The sequence below is a fragment of the Nyctibius grandis genome, chromosome 16 (assembly GCF_013368605.1).
Source record: "Nyctibius grandis isolate bNycGra1 chromosome 16, bNycGra1.pri, whole genome shotgun sequence".
NCBI classification, from domain to species: Eukaryota; Metazoa; Chordata; class Aves; order Nyctibiiformes; family Nyctibiidae; genus Nyctibius; species Nyctibius grandis.
In genome coordinates, this window is record NC_090673.1 from 1,818,171 (window position 1) to 1,842,934 (window position 24,764).

General features: G+C 41.8%; 2 protein-coding genes and 1 non-coding gene across 6 annotated transcripts in view; all 3 read left to right on the forward strand.

Moving 5' to 3' along the window:
- The first annotated feature begins 3,048 nt into the window (after window positions 1-3,048).
- ZBTB6 (zinc finger and BTB domain containing 6) lies at window positions 3,049-7,912 on the forward strand. Of its 2 annotated transcripts, none has more exons than XR_011049356.1 (2): window positions 3,049-3,122; window positions 7,598-7,912. XR_011049356.1 is itself a non-coding variant. In XM_068413840.1 (2 exons), exon 2 carries the CDS (start codon window positions 3,282-3,284, stop codon window positions 4,563-4,565), a length of 1,284 nt encoding a protein of 427 aa, XP_068269941.1. In that variant the 5' UTR covers window positions 3,089-3,122; window positions 3,272-3,281; the 3' UTR covers window positions 4,566-5,670. The 2 variants fall into 2 exon arrangements, 1 of the variants encoding a protein (XP_068269941.1); XM_068413840.1 differs by lacking the exon at window positions 7,598-7,912 and adding an exon at window positions 3,272-5,670 and having other exon boundaries at window positions 3,089-3,122.
- Window positions 7,913-8,388: 476 nt separating this feature from the next.
- RC3H2 (ring finger and CCCH-type domains 2) overlaps window positions 8,389-24,764 on the forward strand; it is a 28,842-nt gene continuing 12,466 nt past the window's right edge. For all 3 annotated transcript variants that reach the window (XM_068413756.1, XM_068413757.1, XM_068413758.1), the window contains exons 1-11: window positions 8,389-8,470; window positions 15,946-16,242; window positions 17,667-17,784; window positions 18,240-18,473; window positions 19,300-19,475; window positions 20,409-20,609; window positions 21,007-21,139; window positions 21,394-21,512; window positions 21,881-21,993; window positions 22,612-22,920; window positions 23,678-23,892. In XM_068413756.1, coding sequence (XP_068269857.1) covers window positions 16,012-16,242; window positions 17,667-17,784; window positions 18,240-18,473; window positions 19,300-19,475; window positions 20,409-20,609; window positions 21,007-21,139; window positions 21,394-21,512; window positions 21,881-21,993; window positions 22,612-22,920; window positions 23,678-23,892 — 1,849 coding nt within the window. In that variant the 5' untranslated portion in view covers window positions 8,389-8,470; window positions 15,946-16,011. The remainder of the gene's footprint in view (window positions 8,471-15,945; window positions 16,243-17,666; window positions 17,785-18,239; window positions 18,474-19,299; window positions 19,476-20,408; window positions 20,610-21,006; window positions 21,140-21,393; window positions 21,513-21,880; window positions 21,994-22,611; window positions 22,921-23,677; window positions 23,893-24,764) is intronic.
- Window positions 20,803-20,918, forward strand: LOC137671035 (small nucleolar RNA SNORD90). The gene has a single exon (XR_011049386.1). It is a non-coding gene; the product is annotated as a small nucleolar RNA SNORD90 (small nucleolar RNA).

Consider the following 24,764-nt stretch of genomic DNA (forward strand, 5'->3'; position numbering starts at 1 on the left):
GCACAATTTCCGTAGGTTAATGTGTCAGCTATTGACTGTACTCAGCAATACCTCTTGTATACCGCCTTAAACATCACATGTAGCGGGAATGGCATGTTAATTGGGATTCTGGGATTATACCGTATTGCTTCTCAGAAGTGCCGTGGAACTATCTGCATCCCAATCAAGCTGAAAGAAACTAATTTATCTGAGGAACACCATTCCCAGTAGAACAGCGCTCTTATTACATTGAAGTGTAGCATAGACTAATAATCAACTGGCTGATCCTCGGTAGAGAACTGCTGTTTGTATTTGGAATAAGTATTTCTTCCAATGCAGCTCTTTTCCACAAGGTTTGCCATGAGGCTGAGATTATGCTTCCTACCTAAAAGTAATACTGTTTGTGTGTTTGAATGAGGGGGTGGGAGTGAAAGGCTGCTATTGTATGGTTAAAAATGCTAAACCGGTATGACCAAAGGTGTGTTAGAGCAAAAAATGTTTTGTATGTAATTATCAAAAGTTGGTCTTGATTTTCAGGCGTGTGTGTAGAAGCCAGGATTTCCTTATGCAGACATTACACTCATGGACGATAAAAAGCGTTACTGTTGCAGAACATTTTCAGAAATCCACATACTTTCAAGTAGAAAAGCAAGGTGATTCTGTGAATCGGTTTTTGCAATTGAGTTCTTAAACTACTGTATTTGACTGTTACATGAACTATTACGTGGAGAGCTATGAAGTAAGCAATGGAAATGGAGTCAGGGCATTACATCTTTCAAGTTGTAGCAAATGTATATAGGCCTAAAATTTAACTATTTGAAACTTTTAAAAATTATTGTTCAGGTTCCTGGGGCAGAAAATAGGTTTGCATGGGAAGAAAAACTGTTTTTCCTCTTAAAGCCACCGTCTTTCAGAATTGTTTTGAGCTGAAACTGACCGTGACAGTTGCATTTGACACTTGCATTCTGTCTTCAGGCAGAATGTTCTGTATTGTTGAAACATTTTGATAATATATTATTCATGATATGGAAATAAGTTATAGCGCTCATGTCAAAATGAAGATAGACATGGAGAATGAGAGCTTGCAAAGCCAGGTCAACGTGGCTGCGAGAGAAAGGAATAAAACTGTACAAATGCTAGAGACAGTGGCAGCAAAACGGACAGTATTGAAAGCTTTGTCTATTTGGGAAGGGTTTTTTTGTGGAATTATGAAGCTGTAACGTTACTGCAAGGGGAATACAGCTTGTTGAAGTAGCCGTGGGTGACCTGAAGCTGATACGGAGACAAGGGGTTTCCTAAGAAATGAAAAAATGATTTGGTCAAGATATATAGGTTTTCAATGCACCCTGTGCTGTGGTGATGTCAACGTCTGAGAAGGCTGAGACTGCTGGCCTTTCAGTTAAAAGGCTGCTTGTGGTCATTTGGTGAGACCGTGGCAGAAATAAATAGGAAAAAGCAGAAATGGAGAAGACTGCTTCTTCAATGAAAATGGACACATCTGTTGGATGAAAATTGACTTCTTACTAATGTCTGTGCTTTTGGCCTGGCAAAAGGGTGCAGACCAAAAGATTTATGCAGGAGATGGCTGCATGACTCCAGAAACACTGGAGATCTAAGAGGGCAATGCGCTGACGGCACGGTGCAAAGTGCACTGGTGCTAGAGTTCATCTAAGATTTGCCCCTATATGGAACAGACAAGTAAAGAGTATAGAAGAGGTATTAGAAAAGAAAAATCTGGCTAATGCTTCTTCTCTGAATTACAGATTAAAATGGAGTGAGAATTATTATAAATGGAATATACAGAGGCAGCTCTATTATAGAATAAGGTGAACTTAATTGTCCATGTATGTAAAATGTTGTCTTCATTGCAATGTTCCAGTTAGTGAAAGACTAGATCCATTGGTTGTTGCTACTGATGCTGCATATTCAGATGAGGACTATGGCAGTTATCATCATCTGTGTGGTAATGTGTAGAATACGATTTGCTGGTAAGTGGATAGTCTCACAACTTAATGTGCTGTACAACTTCCTGCATATCTTAAAAATAACTGAAGTCTATTACAAAAATATTTTAATAACTCCTTGAATATGTTAGGATTCTTTTTTTATGTTGGCATTTTATTTATTTTTTTCCTATAGAAGAAGAAAATCTCAGAACTCCTACGGTTACCAGAGGTTTAGGCTCACCACTTTTCTGAGTGGTTGTAGCTTGTGTAGCATGTGTTCCTGCAGCATACGGTGCAGCTGCACAGCCTCCTCTATAGATCAGGGATGAGTCTTTCCTTAATTTATTTTTCTTTCAAAAGACATGTTTTGCAAGTTAGTAACTGATAAAATCGAAGTGTCAGTCTTTTTCTCCCCTAGTTTTTTGGCAAAACTTAGCTGCCGCTGAACTCTTGTTGAAATAACTTAAAAATTAATTGTGTGGGGATGATTCTGGTTCTGGAGTCATTGGGAGGAGTAAAGGCAAGGAGGGAGAATCAAAATGTGATACAAACTGAAAGTGCTGAAAGAATTCTAGAGTCACGTTAAATCTTGATTTTTAAAAACAAAGGGAGGAAAACAGTCGGCCCTCCTACCTAGGCAAGGGTTGAGAAGGCAGAATGGACGTTTTTCCTTGGAGATTGTATGATCGACGGACTGAGCATTAGCTACCTCTTCAGTGACGGGGCAAGTCTTACCCTACGTTTTACCAAAGCAGGCGGGACAGCGGCTGTGGGGGCAGCTTCCCCCCCCGTGGGGCCGGGGAGAGGCCAGCTACCCGGCCCGGAGGCGCGCCCTCCCCTCGGCCTGCTCTCGCTGGTGGCGCCTGCCCCCGCGGCGGGGCGAGGAGCCCCCGGCCGCGGCTCTCCGAGATGCCTTACGGGGGCGACGGCTTGGGCCGATGCGTTGCTACCTCTACCGGGCGTGTGGCGAGGCGGTCCCGGCGGCAGCCGCTGTAGCAGTGCCAACTGTTCCAATAAACGTGCTGCTAACTCTGTCTCCCGCCGCCTCTCATTTCCGCCGCGGTCACGGCGCCCCGTGCGCGGGCGGCCGCGCTGCCGCCGCTGCCGGAAGGGGCGGGCGGGGGAAGCGCTTCCGGGGCGCTGCGGCACCGGCGGCGGAGCAGGCACCGGCTGCAGGGACCGGCCGGGCCGCGGCCGGTGAGCGGGGCGGAGGGCGGGAGGGAGGGCGGCGCAGCGGGGCCCGTCAGCCGCCGCGGCGGGGAGCGAGGCCGGGGCTGGGCCCTGCCGGCGGGGGTGGCCCGGGCTCGGCGTGACTCTCTCCGGCGGTGCCGGTGGTTGCCCCGCAGGAGCGGCGCCATGGCGGCGGACTCGGAGGTGCTGCACTTCCAGTTCGAGCAGCAGGGCAACGCCGTGCTGCAGAAGATGGACCTCCTGCGGCAGCAGAACCTCTTCTGCGACGTGTCCATTTACATCAACGACACGGAGTTCCAGGGGCACAAGGTGATCTTCGCCGCCTGCTCCACCTTCATGAGGGATCAGTTTCTGCTCAATCAGTCGAAGCAGGTGCGGATCACCATCCTGCAGAGCGCCGAGGTGGGCAGAAAGCTGCTGCTGTCTTGTTACACGGGCGCTCTGGAGGTCAAAAAGAAGGAGCTGCTGAAATACCTCACCGCCGCCAGTTACCTCCAGATGGTTCACATCGTGGAGAAGTGTACCGAAGCTTTGTCGAAATACTTGGAAATCGACGCTTCCATGGAGAACGGTAATCAGGCTGCAGAGAGGTGTCATTCCTCAGACGCTGAACTGAGAAACGGGGATGAGGTCTTAGATAAAGATTGTGAAATAATTGAGATCTCTGAAGACAGCCCTGTGAATGTGGAATACCCCGTGAAACAGGAGAAGGGGGACGTCTCACGGCCCGCGGTGCAGAGCGTGATCTCAGAAAGAAAGGACACACAAACCCCAGAAATATCAACAGTTGAAATTGGATATAAGGATGATGAAATCTGTATCTTCAGGATGGATTCTATGAGTGTAGCGAATGCAGAAAATGATCATTTTCCTCAGCCTTGCACATCCTCTAAAACAAACTTATATTTTCCGGAAACCCAGCACTCCTTGATAAATTCTACAGTTGAAAGCAGAAATACAGATATGTCAGGAAATCACTTCCAGGCTTTTGTCAGTGACAATCCAGAAGGAACTTCTAGTCTGACGAACAGCTTCCAGAGCCTGGATGATTCTGGTAGTTCATGGCGGCACCAATGTCCGAAGTGTCCAAGAGGATTTCTGCACCTTGAGAACTATCTCAGACATCTAAAAATGCACAAACTCTTCTTGTGTTTGCAGTGTGGCAAAACATTCACACAAAAAAAGAATCTCAACAGACACATCCGGGGGCACATGGGCATCCGCCCCTTCCAGTGCATGGTGTGCTTGAAGACCTTCACTGCCAAAAGTACGCTCCAGGATCACCTGAATATACACAGCGGTGACAGGCCCTACAAGTGTCATTGTTGCGACATGGACTTTAAACACAAGTCTGCTCTTAAAAAGCATTTAACATCTGTTCACGGAAGGAGCAGCAGCGAAAAACCAAACCTGAACGCTATTACAAAAGTTAAAATAGACTATGATTAACAGATGGGTGGTCGTGGAGCCAGGCTCCACAAAAAGCTCCTGCCTAGTGAAATTCTAGATGAAATTCTAGATACAGATCCCCACATAAGGGAGAGAAGCACAAATACGTGACCAGTGATCAAAGACAGGCCTTGCGAGCAGCAAACTTGCCTGCTGCATTAAGGCTGCTGTGGCTGTAAGTGCAAAAAAGGTGTTTACTAGTTGAGAGTAAACCAATTCTCCCCCCAATTATGTTTTACACCCCTGTTTCAAGGGCAGGCACTGCCGATTTTCAAACTATTACTGATATTGCAATAAGCTGAAGCCTGAGCCATGATGTTCCTGATGTGTACCGGCTAAGGAAAGAGGATGTTTGTATTTATTCAGCAAGTCATTCATTCACACCCAGATCATGTATCATTTATGGTGAAATCATCTCCTTACTTGCCCAAACTTTGCTACATCTTTCAACAGAAAGAACGGCATGTTTTCGTACTCAAGTCTGTGATACTTAAAGAAGAACACACAAAAAAAATGATCAAGGAAGCTTTCAAATTGCCTCTTGCAAATAGAGAATTGGTAAAAGAGAAACAGTATTGCCTTGCGGTTCATTATTAACTGGATAGTCTCATTAGAAGGACTTGCTTTCAGTTTTATGAATTGAGTTGTGAATTTTTCTAAACTTCTTTCTTCTGATCGCTTTTTTTCTGTCATACCAGTGTTTTGCACCTGTATTTGACTAATTCCGATTAAGTTAGTCCTGTTTGTTGGGTTGTAACTTTTGCCTTCATTTTTTACAAACCTTAGATACATACACTGATGTGAAAAATTAAGCTGTGTGCTGTTACGTAGTAGCAATTTCTACTTAATTTTGAAAAACAATCCTTTATATCTTACTAGGAACAGCTTAGACATAGAAGACTTCTCATATTCTAATTCTGTGATACAGTAAAACAGTAACTATGTGTGTTTGGATAGGTGTCTGTACTTTGCCAAAGGTCATTTCAGTTTCATCACAAGCATCGAAAGCCCTGTAATGCAGAATCTCTATCCTGTACCTGTCTTTGACTGGTATATGTTTCTTCCACTTAATATGATATGAATAAAGAATCAATTCAGTTGTTAACATGAGACAATGGTACTTACATTAGATTCTCTCCCACTAGCAATAAGCAGTAGTTCTTTATCCTGTCTGTATCACGAGGCTACGCTTTCCTTCAAGTTTCAGAAGTGCTGTTACGAAGTTCTTGCTCCGAGTCCAGAAGTCTGGCCCGTGTGCTCCATAACCTGGATGTTTTTAAAATCCAAGACAATAGTTTTTAATGTCAGTTAACAGGTTTCACTTATGTTCCTTCCCTGTGAGCGCACCAGCCGTTGTTTGGGGTTTTATTTATCAGCTACACGAGGGGTTAGGTGTGTGCAATATCTACCAGGCAGTTTCCTGTTACTATCTGTAATAGCCATGGTCTCCTGTGCCAGCGTTATTCCTGTCTCCATCTCTTGGAAATTTCAGTTGAAGAGTTTTTAAATGCTTGTTTCATGAGGGTTTAAGTTCTTTATCTGATATTATTAACACTTAAAAGTTGTTAAATCCAACTTAATTAGTTGGATTGCAGCGATATTTGCGGGTCTCAGTTCATACTAGGCCTTATTGTGGTGGGCAGCATTTGTCTTCCTCAAAACCCCTGTAGTCTAAAATAGGCAAGTAGCGTGTTCTGAAGCTGAGTGCCAGTACTGCTGTATTCCTCCAAAACTTCCCAAAATGTCTGACTTTACATAGACAGGTGACTTGTGAAGGACTGCATTGTACTGGATCAATGTGTGCCAGTCCCGGGGTGTCCCTATGAATAATGACAGAAATTACGCCCCCTGAGTAAGGAGCTAGTGTAATTGTGACTTTAAATCACCTGGTTTAGCCAGTACTTCATGCATAAGGCCCAACCTTTCACAATCTCAGCTATTACTTTATATTAAAAGTAGATTAATTGCCTTCTTTTGGTGATTTTTAACTATAGTAATTGTCATGATAATTACTATAGTTAAAAGGTTTGTGAGTCATGTATGGTGCAATGGCCTGACATTTGGCAAAAAAAATTGCCTTCTATGGCACTGTCTTCTGTTTGCATTCGTTGGTCTGTCACCGTTTACAGCCTTTTTGACCTTGTGATTAATATCGTTTGCTTGTTTTTCACACAATACCATTAATTTTGGTTCTTAGTTGCACAAATATTTAAGAGTCTGGTTTTCAAAAGCATGCTAATACCTGCACTTGCCCTTACTGTATTTACAATGTTAACTTGGGTATATGTACATGTTTGTTTGTATCTTTTCATTTGTGTCTACAGACTTAGTTACTTAAAACAAACTCCTTCATCCTTGGAAGAGGTCATAAAACAAGGAAAAGGTTTACTTCCCTCCCCCCATCCTTTTAACATTGGGCTGCTATTACTGTAGTTCAGTAAATAATATATTGTGCATTTAGGGTACAGATTTCGTTCAACTGTGCTTAAATTTGTTCAGTTAATACGCGTTTTTGGCAGGTGTATGATTATCATTGGTAATGCTTCAAAAGATCATTCCTTGGTTTTTATTTGACTGATTTTATGGGTGCATGCCTGGGTATTTCCCTGTGTGTCAAGGGGGAAACAGAGGCTTATCTTCTGAAGTGCATCTTCTGTGGGAGCAGGATTGCAAAGTTTTTTGGTCTGTTGTACTGCATGTAAACATGAGCGGGAGCATGTTCTGTTCAGTGCCTAGTGTCTTGGTAAGTTTTGTGAACAAAACCTCATTTTGTGCACATGTTCACATCAGAGGCGTTTCCTCTCCCCTTTTCATAAATGTAACCACTTGTCCTGTCATAACACAATAAATAAAATGCAAACAAGATATTGTTTCAGAAATACATATGCTTTCTTCTAACCACAGTTAAATAATTCTGTGCATACCTTAGTATTTACTATTCTGGCGTGCTGTGGCGAGTAAACAAGATGTTGTAAACAATATATGGTGTTCAAGTGGCAGTCATTTAGTAATGCGTTTTTTCTGTCCTTCAGAAGGGTCTACCAGCCATGCCTACTTGTCAGATGAATGCTTCTCCTCAGAGATCAACTCTACACCGCCTCAGCCTTCATTAAAACACCTGTTTTGATCTTTGTGAGCAACCAGAAAAATGAGGCGCTGCTCCCGGGCTTTCCTCTGGGGCGGCCTGTGGTTAAGCAGCAACCCAGGCGCTCCCGACACCGCCTTTGTACCGTGGTGGCGCTGAGGCGGCCTCGCCGGGCCCGCGGCCTCTCTGCGGCGGCGTCGCCTCTCACCTCCTCGGGAGGCCGTGGCGGGCGGCACCGGGACAAGCGGCGTGCGCCAGAGACGACCTCCAATCCCCTCATCCTTCTGAGCGCCAGTAATAATAAAGTTATTAATTAAAATTTAAAAAGGAAAATAAATAATCGACAGTAGCAGTGAAGGCGGGGCGGTGCGCGTCGAAGAGCCGCTGAGGCGCCACCAACCTTAGGCGGACCACGAGGGGGCGCTGGCGGCGGCGGCGGCCGCCGCTCTGCCACGCTGTCTCGATGGCTGCCGCTTCCCCATGGCGGCGGGGCACGTCCGACGGCGCGTCTGTGCCGCCGTCTCGATGGTAGCTCCTCCCCAGCCGGCTCCCACAACGCCCCGCGCTCCCCCCTCCCCACCGCCGCGGTGGTCACGTGCGGGGCGGTGGCGGGCGCGGCGCGGCCGCTGGGCTCTCGCGCGGCGGCGGGCGGGTCTCGCGAGAGGGGGCGGGGCGGCGCTCCCGGCTGTCAGTGCGATGAGGAGGCGCCGCCGAGGCCCCCGCCGCTGCCTCCGCCGGGCCGCGCCGCGCTGCCCGCCCCATGGCGTGTGAGAGGCCGGGGCCGCCGCCTGCTCCCGGCCCCGCCGCCCACGCCTCGCAGGTAGGAGCGGGCTGGGCGGGGGCGGCCGGCGCGGGGGACGCTTTGACCCGGCGGGGCCCCGCCCGCCTCCCCCGCCACCCCACCCCTCCTCCCCCGCCTCCCGGCGCCCTGCGGGGTCCCGGCGCTGCGGAATCCGGGCGGGGAGCGGGGCCGGGCCTCGCCCGCAGAGCGCGGCCTGTCAGCGCCCCCGCCCCGCCGGGTGCCGGCCGTCGCTGCGGCGCGGGGGAGGGGGCTGCCGGCTCCCCCCCCGCCGCTAGGCCGCGGGGCCAGCCGGGGGACGTGGGGCAGCCATTTGGTGGCGGCTCCGAAATGACGGCGAGAGCCGGGGCCGGGCACAGGTGCGCGTCGCGGCCGGCGGCTGCTGACAGCGGCCTGGCGGAGGGGGGCGAGGCTGCGAGGAGACCCGCCGGGGCCGCTCCGCGCTCTGCGCGCTGGCACCGGCGAACGGGAGGCGGTGAGGCTCCCGGTGACCTCGCTGGCAGCCCTTTCGGGACGCCTCGGCACCGAGCAGCCTGTGCTGTGGCGTCCTCCTGTACGGAAGGGAATTGCACCGGTATCATGAGTGTTCCCACTCTTGCGGAGCTGTGGTTTAGGGTAATGGTGGAGAAGAGTCATGGTGGAAAATAGGCCCTAGAACTGCACCCAGCAGGTCACGTTTGATGTGTCCTAAACAAAAAAAAACAAAACAACTGAGCAGGAAAAGCGTGTCTTGGCTCTGCTGATGCTTGGGGTGCACTGAGGATTTTAAATGAAGCGTAGAAGTCGGCACAAAGCACAGAAAAGGGCAGCAGTGTGGTTGGAGAGTGATGAGTATTCGGTTACGGTCAGGGTTCAAAGTGGGATGGTGGTATATAATGAGAGAAAATAATGACAAAGTGTAGGCTGACCACCAGGAAAATTTCTCGTGTAGGTCTGCTTCGCTTTTAAGTGCAAACTTAGGATTTTGGTTGGGTTTAAGTGTAATTCCTGTAGCTACTCTTGTGATTGCTCTTTCATGCGTATTATAGCTATATCGTATATTACATGCCTCTTTTTTGAGACAAAAATTAAAAACAGCCCTTCGGATTGCAAGGGTGTGCATTTGTAATTGTGGCAGAAAAGTTTTTCTCATTTTAAATGAGAACCAACAAGTACAATTGTAAATCTTCCAAATCAAAATGCTGTTATTTGACCTTTAGTCTATGTTAAATATCTGTGGAAATTCTAGAAATTCAAGCTTGCGTTGCTAGTATAAGTATTATTCTGTGAAGCACTGAATTCTTAATTTTTGTAATTAATCACTTTCCTGCGACCTGCATGCCTTGTTAATGAACTTTTTCTTGTTTCTGCAATGTAAGCAAAGCTTTCCACAAGAAAAGGTTTCTTATTAACTCGTGTTCCTGTCTTGTTTGAGGTCGTGGCCATTTCTCTCAAAAATAGTAAATTCCAGCAATTTTAGTGTCCATGCTTGAGATGTCTCAAACTTAAGTCCTAGTCTTGAGTATTGATCTCTTTTATTTAAGGCTTTGTTGATTTACAATAGATATTGACAGTATCCAGAGGGTAATAGTTAGTAGCATTTTTGTTAGGCATATGGTACGTTTTGTTTGGTGAGATTTTGAAGACCCCTTAATGGGATGAATAGTCGTGATCTCTCCTTACTGACTGGATAATCCTAATGAAAGGAAAAAAATCTATATCCGTGGGCATATTAAGCTATTCTGTACAAACTTCAGAAAGGCTTTCTGAGGCTGATGGAACCCTCTGTTTTCTTGCCGATGTCTCAGAATGGAATTGGTATTTCATGAAAATTATTTGAAAAATGTTAGAATATGGAATTTCTCTTTTGTAAAATGTATAGTTGAAGCCTGGAGGTTGTGTTTAAAAAAAAAAAGGCATGGAGAGCTAAGCCATACATGAGAGTCCTTATTCTCTGAAAATATTAATGAAGAGTAAGGAATTCTTCAGTGTGATCTCTTCTGGAAGTAATTGTGTCAAAATAGATCTGCTTAGAAATAGATTCCCTTTCTCCTCATTCAGTGTAAGTTCAACTGATTTTGGTGGCAAAGAAAATTTTTCATGTATTTGCCCTTCAGTTAGTGCTGGAAAGGCAATACTGTTACAGGAGCTGAATTGGTATCAGGCTTGTGGCAAGGACAAACTCTCCTTTCAGTAACACCTATGAAACACAAAAAAAAAAAGCCCCACAGTTGCATTACGTAAGTGAATGGGAAACTTTTGAAATCTGGTAACAGGATTTCTGCGAGCAACGCTTGAACAGGGAAGGGCGGGTGTGAACTGCTGAGGATGCACCGACTAGTGTTGACTTGGGGGGGATTTACCTCTGAACTGAGTGAACTTCGGCAGTCACTGGGCAGCCATGAACTTAAATTTGTATTAGGGAGTTGTATCACTGCTCATAGGAAATTATTCTTCAGCCACGTGTTTTAGGGAGGGAGAGGGGATCTAAGCTTTGATTTTTTAAGAAGAGAGCAAGTGAAGTATCCTGTAGGTGTTTTAGCAACATGTAGTCAGGATAGAGATATATATTCTTGTATGTCACCAAGTTTTCTCTTGATAACTTTTCTGGAATTTAAATTGGCCTGTAGATATTCCCAGTAGCATTAAGGTTCAGTAAAAAAATTGCATTGAAATACTGTCTTTAATGGTCATTAAAGACTCTGCTTTATAGATAGAATTTGCACGTGATATAAAGAGATTTACATGTGACAGATACTATGGAATGTAAAAATAAGCAAGTCTGCTCTGTAAAGAGGATTTATTTTAATTTCAAGCTGTCATAGCTGAATGATGCAAAGCTGTTATGGGGATGGCCCTTTTCTAAGCCTTTAATGAAGCTAGTTTGTTAGATCTGTAGATGATGGCTGTTGAAGAGAAATGAATAAAAGATTCTAGCCCTTTCAGAGAATAATCTAATACGGATAATTTGATTACGTGGACACTAAGTTTTTGACCCAGTCAGGATGCTTCAGAACTGCATAACTTGGGAAGGAAGGCTTGAAAAAGCTACCTCCTTGTAGTGCAAACAAAAGATTAATCTGCAGAAATGGAAAATTATAATGGAGATCACTTAAGAAAATACAGTGATCTCTGCAGTCAATATAAGAGCAAGTCAATATCAAGGACTCTTTAATTTAGTGATTAAAAGTCAGTAGAATTCTAAGATTTAGGCTTAAATCTACAGTGAGATTGCAATTGGACTACCTTAATTTGTGAAAATGCCATATAATTTCACCAGATTTTCAAGATTTTCCTTCATCTGTAGAGAATGCGTTCCTTTGTTCAGCACTGCCAGAACTATGCCACGTCGTGTTCTCGTACAAGCTCTGCTTGTTAGACTTTCCTTTGCACGTGTCCCCCAAGGGACCTGATCCACCAGGCCTGAGCAGAGCAGACCTAACGTGGAGCTACAAGATGGCCACTTCTGTTGGGAAACACGGCTGCTCGTGATGCTGCTGCTGCTCTTTTTTTCCTAGGCGTTTGGCTGGTTATGGGGGAGCTGAGTTCAAGCCTTCAACCCTTCCTTTGAAAGGGGATGAAACTTGCCTATCTCGCGTTTTGGTGAATGCCCTGACTCCGGGCAGCGTGCAGCTTTGAGGGGGATGGCTCCCTACCTCGCGTTGAACCTGTCTCACTTTGAAGAGAAGAAAGGTTTCTTAGGTTGAGACCCATGCTCACCGTGCTACCTAGGAACTGGGGCATGTAGCTGGGGAGGAGGGACTGAATTTTTTTGTTCCTCGCTCAAAGAACTATACCTAGATTTGATCCAACGCCTGATTAGTGATTAAAATGCACAAATGATCTTCAAAAATGAAGCAAAATCCAATTTGTCTCATCAGGCAGTGGAAGATGAGGCTGCAGTTGTCTTTGATGAATATTCAATCCTTTTATGTGTGAGGAATAGCTTCTAGGGGAGGGACTGAAATGCCCCGTCTCTAAGTGTGTGTGTTTGGATGCTGCTTTGTAAGATGAAAGCACGGGTTAAAAGTATTTAAAAGCAATTGAATTTGTATCTCTTAGTGTAGGTGAGACATCTAGTCACCGAATTAAGAGGTGAGGCAACACCAGCACTGCTAAATAAAAAATATTCCTTTCTCTGTTTTTGTGTGAAGTTGTTGAACTCCTGAGGTCATTAACTTCTGGTGGGGAGAAGTCAACATCTTCTGGTGTTAGGCCTGTAAGCCCTGGATAAAGGTAGACTTTAAGATAAAGCACTGTCATCAGAATTTCTGGTTAGCTAGTCCAGGCAACGTTCAGCTCGGCGTGCTGGCTCAGTATCCTGCCGTGGGGTTCTGAAGCCTCTCCTTGCCTTGCTTAACGAGTGCTGATACTGAACTCTGCGGGCCAAGCGCCAAATGTTCAACGTTGCTCTTCATAGATAAGCCCTCTCTCTTTAAAGGTTTGCTGGAATTCCTGCAGATTTGTGTCATGTCCCTACCTTCCAAACAGCCCTTTATTATATCTGAACAAAATGTGATTTTTTTTTTTTTTGGCTGGTACATAAGTGCTGATAGATCAGAAAAGTAGACAGCTAACTGCTGAGCCTGGTGCTGTAGCCTTTCCTGAGGAGCATGCGGATTTTGACCTTTTTCCAGGTACCAGCTTTCCCGGGATGTATACACATTTCAGACGTGACACATCTATATCAGGTTTGCTCAAAAGTGGTCCAGGGGTCCTAATGTTCATGTGGGAGAGGAACAGACTAGAAGAAAGCATGACCACCCAAGCTTGGTTTCTTTAGGAAATCAGGATTAAATTATGTTTATCATGTCCAGAGCTTCTTGAGTAAGTACAATGACTTAAATTAGTTGTAGAGAATGTGATGGGATTTAGGTAGCTAAAAGTTAATGTAAAATAAGAACATCTAAATCTTACAACTTCCACCATTTGTAAGTGGCACAGCTGTTTGAGGAAGCTTTTGGGGCTTCACCTTTCCCCCCCTCCATCTCAACTTCCAATCTCATCAAATATTCTGGTCTAAAATTATCATGAGAAAAATCAGTCATTAATCAGTGTTACTTCACTGCATTGCAACCATTACTGCAGTGGGAAATTGTTACTGTGTTAGAGAATTACTCAACTCTAATAGTTTTTATTATTATGTAATTTCTGAACTTAGGCTTGTGTGTTTTTCATCTGAAGTATTGCTTCTAATAGTAATACTATAAAATTTATTGTAACTGTACTACATAAACATCTTTTAAGTAAACACTACTGTGTCTTTTCAAACTGATTACCTTGTACATTTAGCCAGTTTCTGTATCAGCTATTTATTTGGGGTTTTTTTTTTGCAGGGTGCTTCTGCTTTGATGGGAAAGAGAAGCCCTGTCCATGCATAGACATAGATAGCGTGTCTACCCCAATAAAGATTTAGACCAAGGGTAATTGTTCTGAGTATTCTGTATGTTAAAACCAAAATGATTTTTAGTTTGCTGCTCTCCTTGTGTTTGCTCAGTTTAGAGCACTGGAGCAATTTGTTCAAGAGGACGTCCCTGAAATACCTTGTTTCTGACAAGGAGCAAGAATCTATTAAACATTTGGCTTATGCTTTTTGTAGATGTTGACATGATAATTAGGAGATAGGAGATTGTTTTCTTAACACACTGGAGAGCAAAAATGGCAGGATAGCTGGCATGCTTCATAGAGTATGGAGACTTCCTCTGTGTGTGGCTGCTTCAAGTTTGAGGAGTTGAGAGCTTTCCCCAGCTGTTTGCTGATTTAATTAGATTTTTTTCCTGTCAAGAAATCTGAAGGTCAACACATGCATAGTAGAATCTGTCATTTATGATGATTAAATACTCCGAGATGGATCTTTAAAAATAGGCGGTGCACACTTTAAGAATCAGTTGTGTTTCATTTCTCTGCTGGTCAGGAAAACAACCAACTATGTTTTAAAAGCTTGTAAACAGAGAGGTGGCTGTTTCTTGCAACTCTCTGAAGCATCTGTGGAAACTGAATGTGGGTGCTGTCTCAGAGCAGAGATTCCTGCATTTAAGATAATTAATAAGACTGTTTATTAGGAGATTGTCAGTGACCAACAACATATTAGCAATTGAGCTGTGTGTGCACTAGCCTTTTCTTCACCTTTTCCCTGCGTGAGTCACGGTAGTAGCACTCTTCCCAGAGTCCGGTTTGTGCTGTTACCTGTCGGGCAGTCGGAGAGGTGAAAAGCACTGACAGCGTTCCTGGGTCAGCAGTAGTGTTAGTGTCTTGACAGTTCTGGTAATATAATATAATATAATATTCCTTTAATAGAGGAATTAAAAATCTTTCTAGGCTTGTTGGCTCATTGTTTGGTTTTGCTTTTATTTGTTTTGCTTTTGAATTTCCTTGGTTAAAAGACACATGTAGCAATAGCAGCTTAGAGGATTGCAATTTTTTTCATCCTTGCAAGAGCTTTGATTGTGCTGTCCTAGATGTTCGATGAAAATCTGTGTTGTCCAATGCATGTGAATATTCTGGCTTATGTTGAAAGTGTTACCTTAGCAGTTTGGTTTTGAAGGGACAGTTTCAACTTTCAGTTTGTTGTATTTTACACTTACTATGGGAATTCATTTGGGGGAAAAAATCATTGCATATTATTGAAAAGCTCACTGAGATAAGGACATCTTGTACAAGTATCCTGTTACTTAAAGGGCAATGAATGTTCATAGTACTAAATAGGATTTTTAAACAGATGGTCATAATTAACATAAAATACATCCACAGATAGTCTGTTTGGTGTTCTAGTAATTATTTCAATGGTCTGATACTTTAGCATTAATTAAACTGTAGCACAGCCAACAGTGCAATCACAGTGAAGAGTTACAGAATTCAAATGTGGAGGGGAGATCTCAGCTTCCTCAAAACAATTATCTTTTTCCATCATCGGAGGTAAATAGAAGAATGTTAAACATGTAATTAAAACATTTGTGTGTTTGCATTTCTAACAAGCTGCTTAGAAGCTTGTTCATAGCCTTGAAGTGAACTAACTGGTCTCTGGGTTGCATAGAAAGTCAACGTGGTTGCACATTGCAGCAAAGGGTGGGGCTGTGCAGCTCTTAGATGATTTTAAATCTTCATGACGAAAGCTTGAGTGTAAACGGTTTCGATGAACTGCTTCGGCCTGTTATCTTTCAGGGTTTTGAAAACTTGAGGTTAGATGAGAGAGTGTGAGAGATGGTTACTGTGATTCGTGCCTTTACACTTGCCAATAAATGTCTTCCTCTTCCTACACTAAAGGTGTATTTAATCCTGGGAGAAGAACTTTAATGCCATTTATTGTGAATAGGTTCAACTTCAGCTTATGGTACTTCAGCTCATGAGCTTTTTTTGGTACAATTATTAAACTAACACAAAGTTGGGGTTTTGGAGTACTTCAACATAAGGATTTGGTTTTATTCTGTAAAATATTGAAATGGTGGGGGTTGTTTTAATTTAAAATCATTCTAAATTAGCAGAAAGCATGTTTTAAATACTCTGTTATTCACTTACAGCTGCCAAAACATAGTACATTGAAATAATGGTCTGCTAGCCTGCTAAACAAGTGTCCAGCTTCCACAATGCCTGTGCAGGCAGCTCAGTGGACAGAATTTCTGTCCTGCCCAATCTGCTACAACGAGTTTGATGAGAATGTGCACAAACCCATCAGCTTAGGTTGCTCTCACACTGTCTGTAAGACCTGCCTGAACAAGCTTCATCGCAAGGCATGTCCTTTCGACCAGACTGCCATCAATACAGACATCGATGTGCTTCCTGTAAACTTTGCACTCCTCCAGTTAGTTGGAGCCCAGGTATGATTTAAGCAGCTCTTTGTTTTGCCACTTCATGTTATTACCATTTACGTGCCAGTTGTAATACATGTGCTAATCATTTTCCCTCGTTTTAGTGTAAGAAATGATAAGACTTTAACTTTGTTACACTTAGAAGTCCATACATACTCTAAAAGCAACCTCACCATTTTCAGGACCATCCTCTTCTTATAAAATGGCAACATTCTAGTTGTAAGCTGAATTCTGGTTTTAAAAGGCTCTTGAACTGTGACTGGAGAAAAATACCTATTAGTAAATAGACAATTATCTGTCACAATTGTCATTGGAAAAGTGAACCTGCAGATTGCACTAGTTCATCGTGCTCCTGCAAGGAATCTCATTGCTACATGTCACATGTTCGAAAGTAGCGAGCTGTTTCACCAAGTTTCAGAAGTGTGTGCGTATAATTTTTTTGAAGTACGCACGATGATGGCTTTTCAGTTGCGTTTTCAGACACTGGCTAATCAGGCCAGGAATGTTCCCTGTGCTGTCTCGTAGCAGTGGCAAAACAGCGATTATATAATCAGTACTGCGCTTCGTGGAGACTAAATAAGTCTGTTCACCTTATGCTGGTTCATAGGATTTTTCATATTACTCTCGCTATAACACCTGGGTGATGCAGTAAGAAGATGCTTTTTACTTTGCTTTTTAATGTCTTATCACATGCCTTGACACAGCTATTGGTAATAACACTGTATGTCAAAGCGGTTTGTTTCTCAAGTTCACTTGTTCCTTTCAATTTTTTGTATTTCTAGTTTGTGTCAGATCACTGCCTTGTTCTTACAGCATTCGTTTTGCTGGTCTCCTAACTTCTTGAAATGTTTCAAATAGCTGAATGTATTGTGACTAACACTCCTTCTGTTTTCATTGTCTGACCTTGTTGCTCTACTTGGAGGTTTTTTCCACCAAGTTAAGTTTGCTAGTTCTTCTCTTTGAAGATTTCAGCATGCCCAAATTAGGCTTAAATTATTTTTTAACTTTGCATTTGATTTTTTTTTCATATTTTCTTGCAGTTAATTTTGTCTTGTAACTTCCCTTGTCTCTCTGTAGTAAATCATGCTGATCTTATACACTGATCATCTTCTCAAATCTTGTGTTCTTCATTGATCATTAAGTACCTTCTCATTAGACCCTGGCTATTGTTTTCTATCCTACTTCTGTTCTTAATGTGTTGAGTACTAACAAAACTAATCTTTCATCACCCTGATCCTCATCTTGAGTCCTTTTTGTTATTCCGTTCTACATACCTGGGGTGGGTCCTGTCTTTTACTTCTCTAAAAAGCAGTGTACATCTGCAGTGTTATGTAATTGATAGTAGTGATGTTGGTGTCATCATAGGTATATTAGATAGGTCAGCCGGGTATATATAATTCTTTTCCCCCTTCCTCCCCCTTGCATTTTTTTAGGTACCTGATCACCAGACAGTAAAGTTGAGTAATGTAGGAGAGAACAAACATTATGAAGTAGCAAAGAAATGTGTTGAGGATTTGGCACTCTACTTAAAGCCATTAAGTGGAGGAAAAGGTGAGTATCTACTGAACAGCAGAATTCTGATGTAGCTTACCTTTAACAGCGTTGTGTTTTCAGCACTGATTTTAGCCGTCAAGGGGATAATCCTCTCATTTTTGCAATAAATTTTCCCTTACATCTTTAAAAGCTTATTCACAACTGTGACACTTGATTTTTTTTTTTTTTTTAAGTTTACAAAATATTCTTTGTTATTTAATAATATTTCCTTGGGGCTAACTTTGTATTAAAGCTGAACTTTCCTCAAAGGATGAGTTCTATGTCAATTTAAGACTTTGTGTTAATTCATTATGAAAAAGAATTTTAGAGTTGCCAAAGAGAAGGGACGATACCTGTGACTAGTGTCCAAGTCCTAGACAAAGACACGTACTCATAGACATTTTTGTTTGTCTCATTCAGATAAATTTATCTGATTAGAAGCAATAATTTGCCTTTTCTTGCTTTCTTTGAAGGTGTTGCAAGCTTGAATCAGAGTGCACTGAGCCGTCCAATGCAAAGGAAGCTTGTGACGCTGGTGAATTGTCAGCTGGTGGAGGAAGAGGGTCGGGTTAGAGCTATGAGAGCAGCTCGATCACTGGGAGAGAGAACCGTTACAGAACTGATCCTGCAGCACCAAAATCCTCAGCAGCTTTCTGCCAATCTTTGGGCTGCTGTCAGGGCACGAGGGTGCCAGTTTCTAGGACCAGGTAAAGTAGCTGTAGAATCTGCAACAGAGTATATTTCGATACACCTTTTCTTAATACAGAAAATGTTAAAGTTTGTTAGTTTGGTTTTTTTTTTCCCCCCCTTATTAACTGTTCTTTGAAATTGTGAGGAAGTATTTAAAAAGTCCTGGCAAAGAAGAGTTAAATAAGCATGCTTTCTGCACAGTTTGTAATGCGGTGTAACTGTAACGCAGGCTGGTTGTGCTGCTGCCTGTGATTAGAGTTGGATAGGAGATTGCAAATGCTCTCTTGTTCGTACTTTAGCTGTAAATACAATCAGCCCAACTTTAGTTGCAGTGTACTTTCATTTTAAAATCTATAATGATCCTGTTTATATCTTTGATAGAAACAGCAAATTCTTAGTTAAGAATGTTGCTGAAGCAAGTACAGAAATGAGAAGGAAATTATGTTTAAACTGGAAGCAGTTCTCTCTTGCTTCCAGTAACTGATGATAGCATTGCTGTACTCGTCCCATACTTATTTTACACAGTTTTGTGGTGTAGCATTGATGAAATGTCCAAAATGACAAAGACTACAAGACTGCACGGTGGAGAAAAGTGTAAAAACTGCACTACTGATGTGTTTATTACTGAAGATTAGTCCTAGCTCTTGAAGAGTGCTTCTAAGTACTTCTAAACTAGCAAATTTCTTAATATTTACAAAGATTTTTCTTAGTGAAATAAAAAGTAATGGGGAATTACATTCAAGATCATTCAGATGCTCCTAACTTATGGTGTTAATATATGACAGCCTTGCTGTTTTCTGGCAATATATTCCACTTCCTAGCTTTTATTTTTGTGTGTTAAAGCTATGCAAGAGGAGGCACTGAAACTTGTGTTACTGGCACTGGAAGATGGCTCTGCACTCTCGAGAAAAGTTCTGGTACTTTTTGTTGTACAAAGGCTAGAACCAAGATTTCCTCAGGCCTCTAAAACAAGCATTGGTCATGTTGTGCAGCTACTGTATAGAGCATCATGCTTTAAGGTAAAATACCAATATTTGAAATTTGTCACTGTGAACTAGTGCAGCTCCAGAGAACCCAGCGTAGGATTAGTATCTTTGATCTGTAAAATGTTACATAAATTCAGTTTCTACACATTTAAATAATGTAGACTATAACATCTTATCTAGAACTGTCATGAAGTAGTTGTTTGATATTTAAAATTCCCTGCAAAACAAATGGTCACATGTGGAATTGGCCAGAATAGATTCTGAAATTACTGCTTTCATTAGTAACTGCTGCCCGTCATCTGGAAATCATCTCCCCTGAAAGAGGCATGAAACTTGACTCTGTAGGCACTCCTAGCCTGCTTCAGGAAGAAGTGAAATGTTTTAGTATAATCACTTTTGACTTCATTTAGATTCATAAGAGCAGGCCATGGCCAGACATGCCAGACTGGCCTGGGTGCTCGCAAAGATTCGAATCCAGTCCCATTCTAAGGAGAACTTTCGGAGTACTGCAGTCCTGGGAACTCCCCTAGCTCCAACACCAGGCATGAGAGTTTTACTTTTGTAGTGGGCTCTCTGTTAAATATTCTGTTCTTTGAATGTCAAATCTTAATTTTTTTTTTCCTGTTTCTTTAAGTCATCCTTTAATATTGGGTAGCAAAAACTATTAGTAGAACTACTAAATGTCTGATTGTGTCTTCTGTGACTTAAGCAAATCTGATTACTTTTCTAGTTGGAAGTAGTGGAGTTGTTATAGTTCTGCACCTGTGATCCTGTAAAAACTTGCAGAGCTGGCTATTGTGCCTGTGCACTGCTAGCTAAGTGGATGAATACATGGAATAAAATCAAGTCTATGCTAAATATACAACAGCAGTACTTCTGTGATTTGTGCTGTGTAACTGTCTTTTTCTGATGGACTTGGAGATTTTTTTGTTAAAGGAGGAGTATTTAACTGTTACTGTGTATTAGGTCACTAAAAGGGATGAAGATTCTTCTCTGATGCAACTTAAAGAAGAGTTTCGGAGTTATGAGGCTTTGCGGAGAGAACATGATGCCCAAATTGTTCACATTGCCATGGAAGCAGGACTTCGAATATCACCAGAACAATGGTCTTCCCTTCTTTATGGTGACTTGGCACATAAATCACACATGCAATCCATTATTGACAAGGTTTGTCGAAGGAATGATTTTAGTATCTTTGTAGGGTTAGATTGGACTATTAAATGTTATAATAAAAATCCAAGGGTTAACATGAGTTAACTTTTTGTCTTTAGTCAGATGAAATATTAATTAAAACTAGAATGAAGGTTTTCTCCCCCCTGTAGTGTATTCTTCATATGAAGACATTTTGTTTTCTGGTAGTTTAACTCCCTTTTTTGTGTCTTATGATGAAGCTTCATAGGGCAGATTCTGAGCTGAGAAATTAAATTTCTCTCCACTGATACTCTCTATATGCCATCTGAAGACACTATATATTGCATTTAGGAACCATTTTAATGAAAATCTTGTTAAAATTAGTAGCTCACAGTTGTAAGATGCAGCACACTAATGCTCACTTTGTTTTCAGCTCCAATCTCCAGAATCTTTTGCAAAGAGTGTACAAGAATTGACAATTGTCTTGCAGCGCACAGGGGATCCTGCGAACTTAAACAGGCTGAGGCCTCATTTAGAGCTGCTGGCAAACATAGATCCAAATCCAGGTATGCAAATCAAGCTTTTTAAAACATTTCTTAATGGTTTTTTGTATCTAGCAAAGTAAATAATTAAGATTATAACTTCCGTTCCTGGTTTCAGAATTCCCATTAATTAACACAGTATCACATAAACTCTTCTTCAGGGCTCTCTGAGCTCTGTCCTAGTACTTGGTGTTTTGAAGTACTAGAAGAGCTGCCTCTTATTTATGATACTACTGGAATTACTGACAGACTGACAAGCCTGTTTTTAATAATTTTAGATGCAGCATCTCCAACATGGGAGCAGCTGGAAAATGCAATGGTTGCTGTAAAGACTGTGGTACATGGGCTGGTGGATTTCATTCAGAATTACAGTAGAAAAGGCCATGAAACTCCACAGGTAACTATGGTCGACTGTTGTATGTCTTAATCTACATTTACTGAAAGATGTGACTTTGAAAAATTACAGTTGATTTGAAATATTTATGGCCTTTTCTGTGGAATAACTGATGATACTGTTATTTACTGTATTTGGGTTTTGAGAACTTAACATTTCTGAATATGGAATGCAGCAGAGCTTGCTGTAGTGAGATCCATACAATGGCATAGTACGTAGCCCAGCAACAAGAAATTTCTTTAATTTTCTGATTTAAGACGCAAAATGTAAAAGCACATCACAGATGTGTTTGTGTGTATATTTTAAGCCTTTTTTTATGTAAACTTGTATTTGATTGTAAGTGGAATGTCTTGTGTGTTTATTTTTTAAAGCCACAACCAAATAGCAAATATAAAACAAGTATGTGCCGAGACCTTCGACAGCAAGGGGGATGTCCAAGAGGAACAAACTGTACATTTGCTCATTCTCAGGAAGAGCTTGAAAAGTGAGTGTGGGAGACGACTTTTTTTTTTCTTTTCAATTTAAATTCAACCTATCTCCATAGAACTTTGAAAACAGTTTCTTCTGTACATTTATTCATTTGGAAGGATTTGTGAATCTCTAAAGTGACAACTCGTTACCTGAAAGTACAGTAAAGCAATATCTGTAAACTAGATCCACGTTTATTTTTTAGTTTACCCCATATGAAGTAAAATTTCCTTTCCTGAAACTGCGTCTAGGCTCAGTGTCTGTCAGGGTTTGGTTATATCATCTACAGGAGAGAGAATGTTAATTACATTTTAAATGATTAAGGAATAAAGTGAGTTATTTAAATAGTATGTAATATATGCATTCCTGAAGCTGTTTTCACCCAAATCCATTTTCAAAGAACTACAGAAGTGGATCTTTTAAGAGGAGAGATGATCTTTGGTTACAAGGAAGGCATTGATGTTCTGTTTACAGATTGTTGAAAATAAGCACCAGTTTAAAGTCCTGTAATTTTTTCATATCATGTTCCCCTCAATCCCTTCCTTTTGCTAGTTTTATAAATATATTAAACTGCACAATAAGCACTTTTTAAATCGTCTGTGTTTTGTGTGTTTGTACATGTGTTTGTTTATAGATACCGCTTGAGGAACAAAAAAATCAGTGCAACAGTGAGAACATTCCCCCTTCTAAATAAAGTTGGCGTAAATAGCACCGTCTCAACCACAACAGGAAATGTAATTTCTGTCATAGGAAGCCCTGAAGCAACAGGGAAGATGGTGCCAAGTACTAATGGAATAGCTAATCTAGAAAGTGGTGTTCCCCAACTGATCCCTCGCTGTGCGGACACCTCCTTGAGAGCTTTGGAGAACACCAAGAAGGGAGGGAAAACGGGAGCCAATGGCCAGAATGTTTCTGGATCCCCTACAGAATCACTACCTGAAAAGTAGGTGACTTTTTTTCACAAAGATAACTAAGCACAACATTTTTCTTGTAGATTATCAAGGAGCTTGTCGGTGGCAAACAATAGATACTAAATTCTGGTCCTGGCTTGTAGTTGTTGCTGGTGCTCACTGGCTGCAGAGTTGTGTAAGATCTTGTACTGCAGTACAGATATTATTATACAATGTCTGTGGATTCAAGGTGTCAGAGCCAGCATCAATTGTTTTAGCTATTGAATTACTCCCATGCAGTATCGATAAAATGGTAGATCTCTCCCTTTATCTTTTATTCTGTTGTTCTCAGCCTGGTGTCTTTCTTACTGTTGGGTTATTACATAAAAATAAACCAAAAAACTTGCACTCAAAATTTGACATCTCCTGAAGCTAAGAAGAGTGCATGTAGTGTGTTGTCCCTTAATAATCCCAGAAACCTTCTAGTTTTGGGGTTTTCCCTTAAAAATTTTTAGATACTTCTCCAGGAAGCACTGAGCCTCTAAACAACTTTTGAAAGCCTTTGTCTTTATCAGAATACACTTACAAGTATGTAAGCTTCTGGGTACATACCAAAACGTTACCTGCTTCTGAGATCTCGTAGGAGAAAGTCTGAGATGTAATAATAGTATCAGTTTGGAGGATGAAAAATAAAATTCCAAAGGAAATTACATGGCCCAGATTTCCACGTTACATGGGAGTGTACATGAAGAGATGACTAACTGAAATAAGTAAAGATCTGCTTAATGATTTCTTGGTAATCCTTTTCAGTAAAATTGGTTCTCCACCCAAGACTCCTGTAAGCCAGGCAGCAGCTACCTCAGCTGGTCCTCCTAATATTGGAACAGAAGTTAATTCTGTGCCTCCAAAATCCAGCCCGTTTGTTCCCAGAGTACCTGTCTACCCTCCACATTCTGATAATGTTCAATACTTCCAAGATCCCCGGACCCAGCTGTCATATGAAGTTCCACAGTACCCGCAGACAGGTGAGTGAGATGAGGGCTGAATCAAAAATAGCTCTGAAGTCTTTCCTCTAGATAAGTCTGAATGCTGAGAAATAACTTTCATCTCAGTTTTGTGGATTTTTTTTAAATATCAGCTGAATCTCCATTTAATGGAATACTAATCTGGTCTGTTGCTGAGTATGGGAGGGACCTGTAGTTTGCTCCCAGTGTTGGTGCTTCTTGTCTTTGTGTGCTGTATGTTATGCAGGTTGTACCTCAGCATCCAGAAGGACTTGAACCTCAAGGTCTTTAATCTGCTTTTTCCGTTGTTAGCATTTAATTGCATTTATTTAGGCTGGCTCACCTCATGCCCCATCTGTGGGGCTATGCATAGACAGGATTCAGACCGAGAGGCGTAGCATGCTTCTGCTGTGAGACTTACACTTCTTTGTGCTTGCTTAAATGTTTTTGAAAGGTTTCAGTCATTTTTTTAGGTTGCAGTGTGCATGTTTATATTCAAGCAAACAATTAGGTGTTATAGCATCAGGTCATCCACAAGCTCTCAAAACCAAAGGTAGAGATGTTCAGCTAATCCTTTGCAAAGAAAAAGGAATAAACCAAATGTGAAGTGGTTATTTATGGACCTTTGGAATTACTTTTTTTTTAGCAATATGGCTTTTTATTTTAGAGAGAACTATTTTAACTTCCTATATAAAGAAGCACTTAAGATGCATTTTTTTCAGTTACATAGTTATACCATAGTACATAGGAGCAGTGGCAGAGAAACACCATTTTCCAAATTGAGTCAAGGTGGTAAAGGGTCAGCACTACATCTGCAAATAATGGTTGTCATACATGAAATTATATTCTACAGAAATATGATAGGGTCAGTAACAGGTTTGTGAAGTGTGACA